Here is a 14,532-nt window from a genome sequence, read left to right as displayed (position 1 = left end):
CCCCCATGTCTCAGCAAGCTCCGTAACTAGCCCAGCGGAGACGCTCTCACCCTTCGGGCCACCGTGGTTCCAAGATCAGCCCGAAGGGAGCTAACCCCCTGCCACACCTCCTCATGCTCTTGGACGGCCTGGTCACGCTCCTCGCAGGCCATGCCATGCTTCTAGCGGAGTCTCTCCATAGTCTGGCGTAGCTTGTCTCGCTCCTTACGTAGCCAGGCTATCTCCTTGGCGTCCAGGCTCACCCTCTACTATAGGGCCACGGACCTCTCCTCGGCTCCCAACTTGAGTTCCCACTCCTTCTCCACCTTGGCCAGGAGGTCAAAGACCTGTTGGTGGGCCTCAGCATCCCTCTAGAGCAGCCCGTCCCGTTCCTTTTGGACTCTAGCGACCTCCTCCTCATCCTGTCGCGCCCTCGTTGATAGATCATGGAACGCCTTCTCGGCATCCTTCATGTCCCAATGGGCCTCGGCCTCCCGCTGCTGGAGCCCAGCCGCCTCCTCAGCCAGGGGAGTCAGCTCGGCCACCTGTTGTTGGGCGATAGCAAGCTAGGCGCTCACATCCCTGTACAGTCGGGCCTCTTTGATGAGGCAGTCCCATTCCACCTTCTGCTCGTGGAGGAACTAGGATTTCTCCTGGCTACGAGCAATAAGGGACTGAAAGGGATATCAATGTCAAAACACAAAAATACATGAAGAAAGAGGAAAGCGAGAGAAGAGATTAATTGGATACCTGGCCAGTAGGAATGATGATGTCGCGTAGGATGCTCCTGGCCTAGTTTAGGACTTCCATCATGGCCGAGATCCCTTCATTGAGACTCTCCCGCTCTATGCTCTCAGTAGCATCGTCGAGCGAGAAGAGTATCAACGATGGGTCTTGAGGATTGATCCACTAGAGCAGCGACTCACCCCGTGCGGGTGAGTAGCTTCCCCATGACATCAGGGCCAAGGGTGACCCCCCGCTAGTCCTCTCCACCACCGCCACGATGCCCGGGGACCCTATGGCTATGTCCCCCTTCGTCGGGCCCATGTCGAGCGCCGTCACCAGGGCTGGTGGCGGCACGGATCGCTCCGCTTCCTCAGGCACCACCGTGGCTACGTCTGGCTGTGCCTAGCTCATCATAGTCGCTGCTGCCTCCATTTGCGTCGAAAGGGCCTCGACCAGCGGTGTCACGCCCACAGCAGTCAGTGCCACGAGTGTGAGCAGTAGCTCAGTCCACTCCGACGTCGGCAACGGAATCGCTTCCACCGCTGGTTGCTCGGCAACCTCCTAGGGCACTCCTCCAGCCTCAGTGACCGCTTGTCCCGCTGAGGGCACGGGCGCCACCGTGGGTGGGTCCTGACCGACCGACGAGGCTGTGACGCCGGCTCCGCTCCCACCCGAAGCAAGAGCAACATCAGGCGACGGCCGACGTGTCGCCTGGATGGTGACCCTCTTCTAGGGCGCCAGCGCCAAAGAATGGCTTCATCTTAGGATTCTGCAAGAAACGAAAGGCGTGAGTCACGCTAAAAACAGAAAAAAAAACACAGGAGTCAAGAACTTACATCGGCACTGTCGGGCAAAGGATACGCTTGGGGGACGAACCCCTGGGCCCTTGCTCCACCTCGTTGGGGCGGGGCCATTTTGAGCCTGCCCCTTGCTCCTGGGTAGTGGGGCTCGCCACTCTTGCCTCCGGGGGCACGGCGACGGGGCCACCCCCCTCCGTCAGCACCTCGGGCATGGCGGCAGATCCGCCCACCCCTATTAGCTCTTGGAGCATGGTAGCAGAGCCGCCCCTCTCCACCAGCACCTCGGGCACAGCGGCAGATTCGCTCGCCCTTGCTGCCTCTTGAGGCACGGCGGAGGGGCCACTCCCCTCCGCTGGCACCTCGGGCATGGCGGCAGACCCGCCCGCTCCTCCGTCAACCCCGTAGGCGCGCTTCCCCGTGTGGAACGGGAAAGGCCCCACAAGGATGAGCGGGTACCTATCAGCGTACCCCACTCTCCTGACCATCATGCTCGGTGTCATCAACTACCACATCATCTTCTTCCTCATCGTCGTCGTCGCTGTCAGTCTCCTCTCCTCGCTCCCGTGCCCGCAGCTTCCGCATCTTCTTCTTCCTCTCGACCTCTTTCGTCTTCCTCTGCCACTCAGCTGCGGCACGGTTGGCCGCCATCACCAACAGGTCCTTCGACAACGGAGCCGGATGATCCATAAGGGCTAGTTTCTTTGGCTGGTTTCCCTATCTCGACATCAGCATCAAGGGATCGAAAGTTCAATTAAAAAGAGAGGCACGCGGAAAGAAAACTTACGAAGGCAATGTACACTGGCTCTGGCCGCATTGGTGGGTGCCCCGACACTGGATACACAAAATCAAGGACAGCACCGGCGTCGTCCCGCGGAGGCTCCATCGCCTCCATGATGCGTTGTGCCACTTTGGAGGGGGAGAAAGCTCCCTCGACGGACGGTTGGGGCTGCCGCCGTTCGTGGCGCGGCGGCCGGCGTGGTTGGCGATGGGCGGCCGCGGTGGCGACGGACGGGCGCGGGAGCGACGCCTACGCGGCCTTGCTCGGGCAGCGGGACTGGCCACATGGTTATACCCGGCTCTGCCGCGCCACGGATCAGGGCGCGGCACTGCCGCGCCAAGATCGGTGGCGCGGCAGAGCCTTGCCACGTCAGCGGTCAGCGGCGATGGTCGCTGCCACGTAAGGCCTCTGCCGCGCCGCCATGCATGGCGCGGCACAGGCATTTGGCCGCGCCAGGGCAATAGGCGCGGCCAAAAGTGTTAGTTTTTAAAAAAACCCGACAGTGTTAGATTTAAAATTATATTAAAAAAAGGGTTAAAATTAAAAAAAAATCTCCTTTCATGAAGGGTCGTCTGTTTGTTGAATTCTATGTCGAGTTTCCCGAGCCTGGTGCGCTCTCCCCTGCCCAGTGCCGATCATTGGAGAAGATCCTTCCACCCAAACCAGGGAGCCAACTGTCAGACATGGAGCTGGACCAGTGCGAGGAGACCACCCTGCATGGTGTCAACATAGAAGAGGAGATGAGGCGCAGGCAGCAGCAGAAGCGGCGGGAAGCCTATGATGAAGACGAGGAGGCGGCTGGCCCAAGGGTGCAATGTGCTCAGCAGTAAAATTTGGTTCATCAGATCACTTCTCCAAAAAATTTCTGCAGGATTTATCCATCAGATCATCTCGATTCTTTTTTTGGCAAAAATGCTTGTTACTAGTGTCAGGAAAAAAAGAGAGCCCCAGGATTCAACCCTGGTCATTCAGCTACAATTTACTGAGCACGCCTGTGCAATGCGTGGCTGGCTTAGTTAAGCTCCATGTCGATGTTCTTTTGTGTACCCGTCTAAAAAGTATCCAGCTCATGGTGTGCTACTATTTGATGTGTAAGAAACATTGATTTTGTTGGTGGTAATGATTTGTGGTGCACCGTGATGGTCCTTGGAAGCGAAAACTGCCGAGGTATGTTTTAGATTTTAATCTGATTTGTCTAAACCGGGCGTCGTCTGTGCACTTCGTTTGATGATAGTTTGGCTATTTTGGAGTCCGTGCTCTTCTGTTTGATGATAGTTTGGCCATTTTGACATCTGCCCACGCCATTTTGGTTGGCCTATCGTGATATCGTGCTACTCTTACGTCGCTGTGCTTGCCGCTGCAGCCTTTGCATCCGGTTCACCGTGTGGTGTGATTCAGCTCGACCCCGCCTGGGAAACTCCCGCATTTGCTCGTTACCCGTTCTGCCAGGTGGCCGCTCGAACAGCTGCGATCTTTTTCGGCTGCTTTCTGGGGGAATCTTGCTGCTCTCGAGATGTTTTCTTGCGTCGTTTGTCGATCACGACGGGCGGGCGGGCGGACTGTTGATTCGCCTCGACGATTCGTGCAAGTCTTGATGCGGCTTGCTCGAAAGACGCAATCCAGGCAGGTTTCTCACGTGGGACTGGCCTGGGAACATGTTGCATATACTTGCATGAGCAGGGGGTTGCGTGACTGGACGTTGAAAGTACGTATATACTCCGTATTCTATAAGATGTTCAACGCACTATTTCTATGAGTTTCTGAATTTTCTCGAGCAGCACGTGCACGTTGTGCTCCTTGCCGTTTGGGCGTCCCTCTTTTAACTGCAGCTGCACAACACCACCTCACCTCACGTAACGGCTAGTGGTTGAGACGCAGCTTTTCTATGGGCGATTTGCCTGTCTAAACCCCTTCCTGCCGCACTTAAGAAACAGAAGAAAATCGTCTGGACAGAGGCTTGTACAATTTCAGCATCACACTGCCACAAATTGTCAGCCCAGTGGCCTGTAACGCATTTCATTATAGGCTGCGTTCGACTGGTACGGAGGAAGTACGGTTCGAGGCTGAATTTTACTGTTTACGAATGATTCGTCCCATAAATTTCTCCAGATTTCTCCAAATTCCTTGAAGCGAACGGGGCCATACTCTGACGGTCTGACCATTACATACCACTTGGAAATAATGTAAACAGAGAGTTTCAGAGATGGAATTTGTCAGTTTATTTTCCAGTTAAGGACGTCCTAACTAACTCTAATGTAAACAGAGAGTTTCAGAGATGGAATTTGTCAGTTTATTTTCCAGTTAAGGACGTCCTAACTAACTCTGTAGCCTATACAGTGACAGACTCATCAAATTTGTCAGTTTCAGAGATGTATTCTCTACCACTGTGTACTGTAGTGGTGGTGGCGTTTAGCAGCACACAAGCTTTTGAGCCCTCGAGCTATTTATGCCCGGTAACCGGAAGCGCTCTCCTCGGTGCAGCACCGCGCTTTTCCACGGCCCCGGTCCAGTGCGCCCCTCGTAGCTCTAAGAAAGAGCCATGGAAGCTGACGCACTACTCCATGCGCCCACCACCTCTTCCTCTTCCTCCTCCTCCTCCTCCGACTCCGGCGGCGGCTCGTGCGTCATCAATGGCGCGCAGGAGCTACTGTCCAAGACCGGCGGCAAGCCCCACAAGAACGTGAAACGGAAGAGAGCCGCGTCCCCGCTTGCTGCTCCCGGGGACGGCGTGGCGGTGGCGCCCGAGGCCACCGTGGACGACGACTGCGGCGGCGAGGAGGGCAGCGGCGGCCGGCGCAAAAGGGGCAGCGCCGGCACCAGGCACCCGACGTTCCGCGGCGTCCGCATGCGGGTCTGGGGCAAGTGGGTGTCCGAGATCAGGGAGCCCCGCAAGAAGTCGCGCATCTGGCTCGGCACGTTCCCGACCGCGGAGATGGCCGCGCGCGCCCACGACGTGGCCGCGCTAGCCATCAAGGGCCGCGCCGCGCACCTCAACTTCCCGCACCTCGCGCACGAGCTCCCCCGCCCGGCGTCCACCTCGCCCGCCGACATCCAGGCCGCCGCAGCCAAGGCTGCTGCCGCCGCCGCCGCCGCCGCCGTCGATGCCGATGCCGACGTAGAGCAATGCGAGTCGTCCTCCCACCATGCTGCCGAGACGCCATCGTCGTCGTCAGCCGCCAGTTCGGAGGAGGTAGCCGCGGCCAGCAACACGGAGGAGAGCGTGCTGTTTGATTTACCCGACTTTCTGCTGGACCTGAGGGACGGCCTCTGGTCACCCTTCTGGGCGGCAGCTCCGACGGCGGCGGTCGAAGAGTACGACGGCGACAGCCTGAGCGAGCCGCTTCTGTGGGCCCACGATCACTGCTGGATGGACGCTGCCGCCGCGCCGGTGCAGCCGGACTAGCCGTTCAGTTCGGACGCACGGCCGGCCGTGACCTGCCGGTGGTGGTTGCCCGCAACGGACGACCGATGCCACGTGCTTTTAGCTTCGTGTGTGCGTTGTGCAGAACTGTAGAGAGAGAGAGAGAGAGAAACGCATGGCCGGCCGTTGTGATCTCCGGGTGGCAAGTCGTTGTAGAATGCGGTGAAACAGTGGCTTGCCTTGCCTACTTGCCTGTGTGACCAGACAATAAAAATTGGTTTCTAAAATGACTTTGGCCAAGTAATAACTTGGGAATGTCAGTATTACAGCATCAGTTGATTCAGTTGTATATAGTTGAGTACCCGGCTTCTTTAATTTGTCAATACGTACTGCGTATATATTGTAATGCGGAAAATGAAATAGGCAAGGATCTTGTTAAGTAGATCTTCAACATTTCATGTTAAGTGTAATACTGATCGTATTAGCGAGTGTTTTTTTTTTTTTTGAGGAATGGAGAACGAAATTAAATTTTGGATTAGCTCTAGACGTTGTGATACAAGCTACTCATACCACATCAAAACTTAACAACAAGAGCCTCTCCTTTTCTCTCGCTTTCTAACCCTAAGGAAAACTGTCAACCACTCAAACGAGAGCCTAATCCCCAAGTTGTGCTCCACACAACCTACTATCTCTCTGTATATAGACACTTGATTATTTTTCAAAATGTTCTTATATGAAGCACTCAATCCAATTATCCCTAGGGGTAAAACTGTTAAGATTTTTGTCAATGCATCGGATGGACCCATCGTCTTTGTGACTTCGCTTTGCCTCGATGCAAGCTTTACGATGACCACACATGTCTTCTGACTTGTCAAGCAGGTTTTGAGCCCAAATCGCTCAAACCCATGCGCCAATAGTTTTGGGATCCAAACCACCAATACCACCATGCTTAGTTTTGAGGATCAAACCAGCAAACCCTCTTGCATACCCTACAAGTTGTGACTCACAAATGTCGATGTGTTTTCAACCTCCGGTAAGGTTCGATGCCTTCGCCTTCCTTCTTGACTTGATCGACGCTATCTTCATCATCCACAATGTAGACGTGTGTCCCGTCTCTGCCAAGTGCTCATGACACCATCATCCTTTGTCCTCGACTTGGTCAACACCATCTTCATTATTCTCTTCATTCCTTGCACTCTTTCTTTTCGTGTGAGCGATATGCTTAGTCCATGACGACCTTGTTGGTCTTACTTGATCCGTCAGTCCTAAGCCTCTCCTCGCTTGCCCTTCACCGCTTTGGTTCATTGTCGTGAACCTTGCTTGTCATTCACCCATTCTAGCCGACAAACCTGTTGCATCCATCACATGCACTTCAAAAGACAAGAGATACAATACAAGACATGTTTTCCCACGCAACACAACACTACACCGCTGGTTAGCCGTTAGCCATTGGCCTAATCTAGTATATATAAGTTAAGAGCACCGAGAAAGCCTCAAATCATCTTCATAATGACTTGTCATTCTTCAGTCAAGGGCACATATATATCAACCTTGACTTCTCTAGTTCACGTATTTTCAACTAATTATTCTTTCAGTATTAGGCGATGTGAAACTAATTATATGACGACTTCGTTAATTTCAAGATTTCTCATTCTAGTCTCTCATAGGAGTCATATATAGGAGTAGGCGTGAGTATGCGCGCACATATGTGGGGCATTTGTAAATGAGAATCTTGATGTATCTTTACACATTTCCTATAACATTCACATGAGTTTATTAGTTAGTGGAAGTATCTTTGGGAGTAGTTTTGTATGGTTGATGTACTATATGCATAATGAAGGATTAGCAGTCAAAATCAAGATATGAAGTTAGTTAGATTGGCACATTTTAGTTTTGGGTGAAAAATTAATACTTGCTAGTTTTTGTCCACTAGCTAGCTTGGCTGTTATATATTCCACTACCACCGGACACGTTAGTTACGCTTAGGTTCCTACAGTCTTAAGCAATAATGTTGTTAGTCAAAATCTAATGATCCCAAAGCTTACAAAAAACGCCATACATTATTAGATATTCTTATTTATTTATTAATAATCTAATGATAAAGTTCATCAAGAAGAAAATAGAATCACAGCAAACAAAATTTCTAGTTCAGATTAGAAAAAAGAAGATTAAATAACAAGCATTATAGTACAATTAAAAATCCGTACTAATCTCCCCTGTCACCGAACACGGCATATTCCGTGACAGCCACCTGATATTTTTTTCCTCCTACTAGACAAAACTGTGGTCCAACATACACGAGCAACTTTGGCTATAAAATGGTTTTCTTTTGTGAGACATGCATACATATGATTTGTTAAAGGTTATTTTATCAAATCATTATTTAGCCACTCCTACTTCATTAATTTCTAGGAATTTGATAATCATATTCTTTCGGTCAAGAAAAATGGACCCGAGCTGTAACATCCTCATCAATTCATAACACGTACGTAGCACTCAGAAATTAAGATCAACGGCTCGTGTAGCCAGTGCAAGCATATATACGAGAGAATGATGGCATGGCGAAAGGGCAAGGCCAACAACTTCAAATTCTACACGACAACATATATATATATACGCAGCGCATTTTAATCACGAGGGAAAAAAAAGCGCTATCAGTGGCTTAAGATTTAAGAGGCGCACGCAGCTGTAGGAGGGATATGCACCGTTGGCGTTTTGTTTGTGCCCAGTGGCATGGCCAAGTGCCCACGTCCGGGCCCCGGGGCCGGCGGCTGTCTCCGTCTGATTTGGGCATCCAAAGAAAGAAAGAAAGCAGCTGGCCGGGTGGCATTCACGGTAGGTGAGACGTAGCGTGCCAATTCGCCGGCGTTCAATAACTCAATCGGGCGTCGTATATATAGCTGTAGTTTTAGAACCTATCGATGTGCAAAACTATGGCTTAAAAAAAAGACTGGTAACGTATCCGTACGTTGCTACGGGATAGCTAACAATTTATACTAAAACACACGGATCACACTACAAGATAATAATGCTGTAAAAATTAAATATCAATATTAAAGTAACCGTTAATCTAAAAAGCAAAGTTTATGAAATTAACAATCACGGAGAGCGCGGCGTCACATGCTTACAAACTCTACTTTATAGACATTTTCGTGATGCGCCTAAGATAATGTTTTATATCGGCAGGAAGAAATCTCCGATATCCATTTCTTTCGTGCGCCAATAAATCCATGAATAAGTTTTGCCGCATCTCCATACCATCATGTACACAAGCTCGAGTATATATGTCGGTGCAGAAAGTGACCAACACGTAAATATTTGTAGTTTTGCTGTACGTTGTGATCGGATGTGGCCTAGCACTCAATGACGCTGGGTTTATACTGGTTCAGACAACGTGCCCTACGTCCAGTTTGAGTCGGTTGGTGACTTTATTACTGAGCCCAAGTGTCCGAAGTTTGCTGTGGGGTTACAAACAGAAGAAAAAAAAGATATGGGTACAAGAGGTCCGGTCGGACTCTGGTCTGAAGGGCCAAGAGTGACGGGAGCTCCGCTATGTGCTAAGTGTTCGAGCGTGCGCTCTGTGTAGCTTTAGAGTGTCTAAAGCTACAAAGGATGAATCGATGTAAGTGAACTGAGGGGTCTCTTTGCTGGGAGAGGATGCATCCTCTTTTATAGATGAAGGGGACGGCCTTACAATTGAGAGAGAGAGAGTACGTATGCTACTAAGTTTTGTTGCCCACGCCGGCGGATACCAGATAATGGTAGACGCCCACAATACTGTTTAATGTCAGATACACGTGGGAGGTTGTGTCGTCTTCTTCTGGTATGGCAGACGTCGGTGCCTGCCATACTATTGATGCCCAGAGACATGTAGGGGGTTTTACCATGTTCGCCTGGTACGGTAAATACCGGCGCCCACAACACTGTTGATGTCTAGAGACATGTGGGGGAGCCTTACCGTGTTTGTCTGGTATGGGAGTTGATGGCGCCCACAACATTGTTGGGAAAATGTCGGCGCCTACAACACTGCTTGGGTTCTGTCATGCCAGAAAGGTCGCAGGGTACTGTCCTATAGGTGTACAGGGTATGGTCCTCGATATCGCTGTTTGACTTTGAGCGTCCTGCTTTACTTGCTCTCCCCGTTTCCTGGTCTTTACCGAGTGGGCGTCCCCGGTCGGTTGGTCCTAGTGGGCTCTGATTGTGCTAGTCGGAGATGAGCTGTAAGCAGGGGTTCGACGCATCCCCGGTCGGAGACGCGGGTTGGAGTCGGAAGTGGTGTTTGGCCAGGCCTTTTGGTCGGAGAGGCCGTCCAGAGGCGGGCCGGGGTCGAAAGGGAGCGTTGTTCCTTCTTAGTGAGGCCTTCCTGTTGGAGAGGCGGGCCGGGGTCAGAAGCGGGCGACGTTCCTCCTCGGCCAGGCCTTTCGGTCGGAGATTGGATCGCCCTTCTGGCCTGTCGTTTAGGTTTTTGGGCTGGCCCACGAGTTGCACGTCGTTCGCAACGTCATCTGCGGAGTCGAGCCTTTGCTGGGAAGCCGGTCCATAAGGGACCCTAGGTTTATGAACCTGATAGGAGCCCCCGAGCGATTCGGGTAGAACCGTCTGGGTTTTTTGTCTTGACGGCAGGTGCGCGCGAGCGCACCCGTGGGTGTAGCCCTCGAGCCTCCGGGCGATTCGGGTAGAATCGTCAGGTGGGTTTTTTGTGTTGTCAGCAGGAGAAGTTTCGTTTCTTCAGCGGGTGCACACGAGCACCCCGCGGGTGTAGCCCCCGAGCCCTCGGACGATTCGGGCAGAATCGCCTGGGGTTTTTTGTCTTGACGGCGGGTGTGCGCGAGCGCACCCGCAGGTGTAGCCCCTGAACCCCCAGGCGATTCGGGTAGAATTGTCTGGGGGGTTCGTGTTATCAGCGGGGGAAGTTTTGTTTCGTCAGTGGGTGCGTGCAAGCGCACCTGCGGGTGTAGCCCCCGAGGACTAGGGCGATTTGGGCAGAATCGCCGGGGGGTTGTCAGCGGTCAGTTTAGGGATTGGGCGAGACGGAGCTCGCAGATCCTGGCGTTGGGCGCAGCCGAGGCAGTTTTAGGGATCGAACGAGACGGAGCTCGCCGATCCTGGCGTCGGGCGTAACCAAGGGATCGGAAGAGGCGGACTCGTGGACCCATCGTGCGCAGCCGAGGCAGTTTTGGCGCAGCCGAGGGATCGGGTGAGGCGGACTCGCAGACCCGTCGTGCGTAGCTGAGGTAGTTTTAGGGATCGGGCGAGACGGAGCTCGCGTATCCTGGCATCGGGCGCAGCCGAGGGATCGGGCGAGGCGGACTCGTGGACCCGTCGTGCGCAGCCAAGGCAGTTTTTAGGGATCGGGTGAGACAGAGGTCGTGGATCCTGGCGTCGGGCGTAGTCGAGGGATCGGGCGAGGTGGACTCGCGGACTCATCGTGCGTAGCTGTGGCATTTTGTAGGGATCAGGTGAGACGGAGCTCGTGGATCCTGGCATCGGGCGCAGTCGAGGGATTGGGCGAGGTAGACTCACGGACCCGTCGTGCGTAGCCGAGGCAGTTTTGGCGTAGCCGAGGGATCAGGCGAGACGGACTCGCAGACCCATCGTGCGCAGCCGAGGCAGTTTTAGGGATCAACCGAGACGGAGTTCGCGGATCCGGGCGTCAGGCGTAGCTGAGGGATCGGGCGAGGTGGACTCGCGGACCCATCGTGCGCAGCCGAGGCATTTTTAGAGATCGGGCGAGATGGAGCTCGCGGATCCTAGCATCGGGCGCATCGGAGGGATCGAGCGAGGCAGACTTGTGGACCCGTCGTGCGCAACTAAGGCATTTTTTAGGGATCGGGCGAGACGGAGCTCGTGGATCCTGGTGTCGATCGCAGCCGAGGGATTGGGTGAGGCGGACTCGTGGACCCATCATGCGCAGCCGAGGCGGACTCGTAGACCCGTCGTGCACAGCCGAGATAGTTTTATGGATTGAGCGAGATGGAGCTCGTGGATCCTAGCGTCGGGCACAGCTGAGGGATCGGGCGAGGTGGACTCATGGACCCATCGTGCATAGCCGAGGCAGTTTTTAGGGATCAAGCGAGACGGAGCTCTTGGATCCTAGCATCGGGCGCAGCCGAGGGATCGGGCGAGGCGGACTCGTGGACCTATCATGCGCAATTGAGGCATTTTTAGGGATTGGGCGAGACAGAGCTCGTGGATCCTAGCGTCAGGTGCAGCCGAGGGATTGGGTGAGGCGGACTCATGGACCTGTCGTGCTTAGACGAGGCATTTTTAGGGATCAGGCGAGACAGAGCTCGTGGATCCTGGCGTCGGGGGCAACCAAGGGATCGGGTGAGGCGGACTTGAGGACCCGTCGTACGCAGCCGAGGCATTTTTTAGGGATCGGGTGAGACGAAGCTCGTGGATCTTGACGTCGGGCGCAGCCGAGGCAGAGATCGAGCAAGGCAAACTCGTGGACCCATCGTGCATAGCCAAGGTAGTTTTTAGGGATCGAGCGAGATGGAGCTCATGGATCCTAGCGTTGGGCGTAGTCGAGGTAGTTTTTAGGGATCGGGCGGGACGGTGCTCATGGATCCTAGCGTCGGGTGCAGCCGAGGTAGTTTGGGGATCGAGCGAGATGGAGCTCGCGGATCCTAGCGTCGGCCGCAGCCGATGCAGTTAGGTGTCTTGAGCCGCTAAACCCCATTGGGCTTGGTAGGGGTTGGTTGAGTTTTGTGCGTTACCCCGTCCATGGTTTCTCACAACCAGAGGGACTAAGCTAACGTCGCTTGCCTCGATGGCTCTAATGACACGCTCGGTGAGCTCACTAACGGGAACGTTCGAGTGAAGTCTGGGTTCGTCGTTCATGACAGGGTCGGCATAGCCCTCATGTGGCACTCCACTGCTCCTTAACCTGCAACCTGGCAGATGCCTGGGTTGTTCTGGAGATCGACCCGGGTGGCCCTCTGGCCTCCCCTCAATGGAGATTATGTGGGTTTGGCAGAGGTTAGGATCAAATGAGAAGGTCAAGATGACCTTGTCTGCTTTGGGGTAGACTAGGCGGGGGTCACTCGGGGCTCATCTGTGTTTTCTCCCCTGGCTCTGTTTGACGTGAGGCGGCCTCAAGCCCGTCGTGGGCCGTCCTTCGAATCCCAGTCGGTCGTTGCTCATGTTGAATGAGGCAACTACCGCTTCGTGACACAACACGGAGCATTGTGATGCATTTGACTGCATATGCGATGCCTTGGATGTATGAAATGAATGAATGTGAGTATAGATGGATGAATGATTATATAAAGAAATAGTGGGGGTTGGTGACGTTACCTTGATGTCTTGAGTGACGGTGGTTTGAGGAGCTCCAATCAGAAATGTCCGACCGGGATCCGCGCTCATCGTTTGTGACAGAGTCAGCATGGCCCACATGGGGCATCTCTCTGCTCCTTACCTGTCTCTTGGTGTTCGCCTGAGCTATCTGATCGACTCAAGGAGCCTGTTGGTCTCTCTTGGCGGAGATCCCATCACTAGGCCTTTCCAAGTCTTGCTTGGGAAGGCGGAGGGCCGCCCATGTGCAGTGGCACCTTGTTTCTTACACGCGGCGTGCGGTAGTGGTGGGCCATCCCTAGGCCACATCCCATCTGACCAGGCACTGTTCGGTCATGCAGGGCGCGTCCCATTAGTCAGGGTGTGTCCCATTGTTTCTATCCGCATTGAATGGGGGAAGGGAGAGGGTTTCTCGCACCACTCCTTACGCCTATCCTCATCTGCTCCGCTTCTTCTTTAAATAGGGGAAGGGAGAGGGAAAGGAGAACCCATAGATTTGTTCATGAATCTAGAGCGCAATGTCGAGCTGGAGGTCATCCAACGTAGATGAGGTGGTGCTGGCCGCCTTCGCCGAGAAGGGGTTGCTTCCATCGAAGGAGGTGGCACACTAGAGGGTACTGCACGTCGCTGACTTCATCACCGTCTACGGGGCTTTTGTTAGGATGGAGCCGCACGTGGACTCCTTTCGGCGAGTCTTCTCCAAGCGAGCCTTGTCGAAGAGGAAGGTGCTTGGGACTGCACCAGTGGGAGGTTTCGCTCTTGCAGCTACTCAGGTTAGCCAGTTCATAAAGTTTGATGAGACATCCTCTAGCCACAGCAGCCATACTTCAGTGGGCAGCGTTCCTATCTAGGAGCTGCATCGACTACATGAGAAGGTCAGGAGCTCCATGCTCTTCTGCTGAGCATCTATGGGTGCGATGCCCTTGAGGTACCCATTGCACTCGCCAAAGTTGAGGGAGCAGAACTAGGCAGGGCCCTTGCAGTGGTGGTTATGTCCGGCGGCATGTGCCGTGGCCTCACCTTTGGCATCAGCCAATGCTGCCAAGGGGCCACAGTAGCATTTGGAGTAGAAGTAGTCAGCAAATGTAATTATTTAAGTTCATGGGGGAGCCCCTGTGTGAACAGTTTTTGTATCAATGAATGCATCAGTTCTGCTTTGTGATGGAATCACTATCCGTTCCTTGTTTTTTATCCTAGCATAGCTTTGTTTTTATCCTTTCTTTTTTGCACCTACCCGTTCGTTCCATAGGCCACAACTTTAAGAACCTGGGCATGGCCCGCGAGGCTCGACTGCTCGTAACCGTAGGTTGTGGCGGGGTGCGCTTGGTTGGGAGTAAAAACAAAGTCACATAGGGTAATCAAAGGAATGGAATGGAATGCCCTTTCGTTTGGGAAAAAAGTTTTACCATGTGACAGTAAAACGGAAACAGAGAGGTAGTATTTAGTATTGTACCCTCATGGTGCCCCCGAGCGACCCGGGCTGAAAGTGTCTAGGCCGGGGTGCTTTATAGGAGCAAGTGTTGAATAAAAGTGGTAAGACCGAATTTAGGGGAAAACAATGTAGCTGTTCAATGTTCCAAGTATTGGTGAGA

At 53.4% G+C, this 14,532-nt stretch overlaps 1 protein-coding gene across 1 annotated transcript; it reads left to right on the top strand.

The window, feature by feature from the left end:
* Positions 1 to 4,595: 4,595 nt before the first annotated feature.
* Positions 4,596 to 6,042, top strand: LOC136531751 (ethylene-responsive transcription factor ERF024-like). Its single transcript, XM_066524401.1, has one exon. It carries the CDS (start codon positions 4,823 to 4,825, stop codon positions 5,684 to 5,686), a length of 864 nt encoding a protein of 287 aa, XP_066380498.1. The 5' UTR covers positions 4,596 to 4,822; the 3' UTR covers positions 5,687 to 6,042.
* The last annotated feature ends 8,490 nt before the right edge of the window (positions 6,043 to 14,532 follow it).

This window comes from Miscanthus floridulus, unplaced genomic scaffold, assembly GCF_019320115.1.
Source record: "Miscanthus floridulus cultivar M001 unplaced genomic scaffold, ASM1932011v1 fs_432_2_3, whole genome shotgun sequence".
Classification (NCBI taxonomy): domain Eukaryota; kingdom Viridiplantae; phylum Streptophyta; class Magnoliopsida; order Poales; family Poaceae; genus Miscanthus; species Miscanthus floridulus.
This window is presented reverse-complemented; position numbering and strand designations above follow the sequence as displayed.

What these genes read in the sequence shown, in the direction of transcription:
- LOC136531751 (XM_066524401.1), top strand. Translation starts at nt 4,823, where the DNA reads ATGGAAGCTGACGCACTACTCCATGCGCCCACCACCTCTTCCTCTTCC.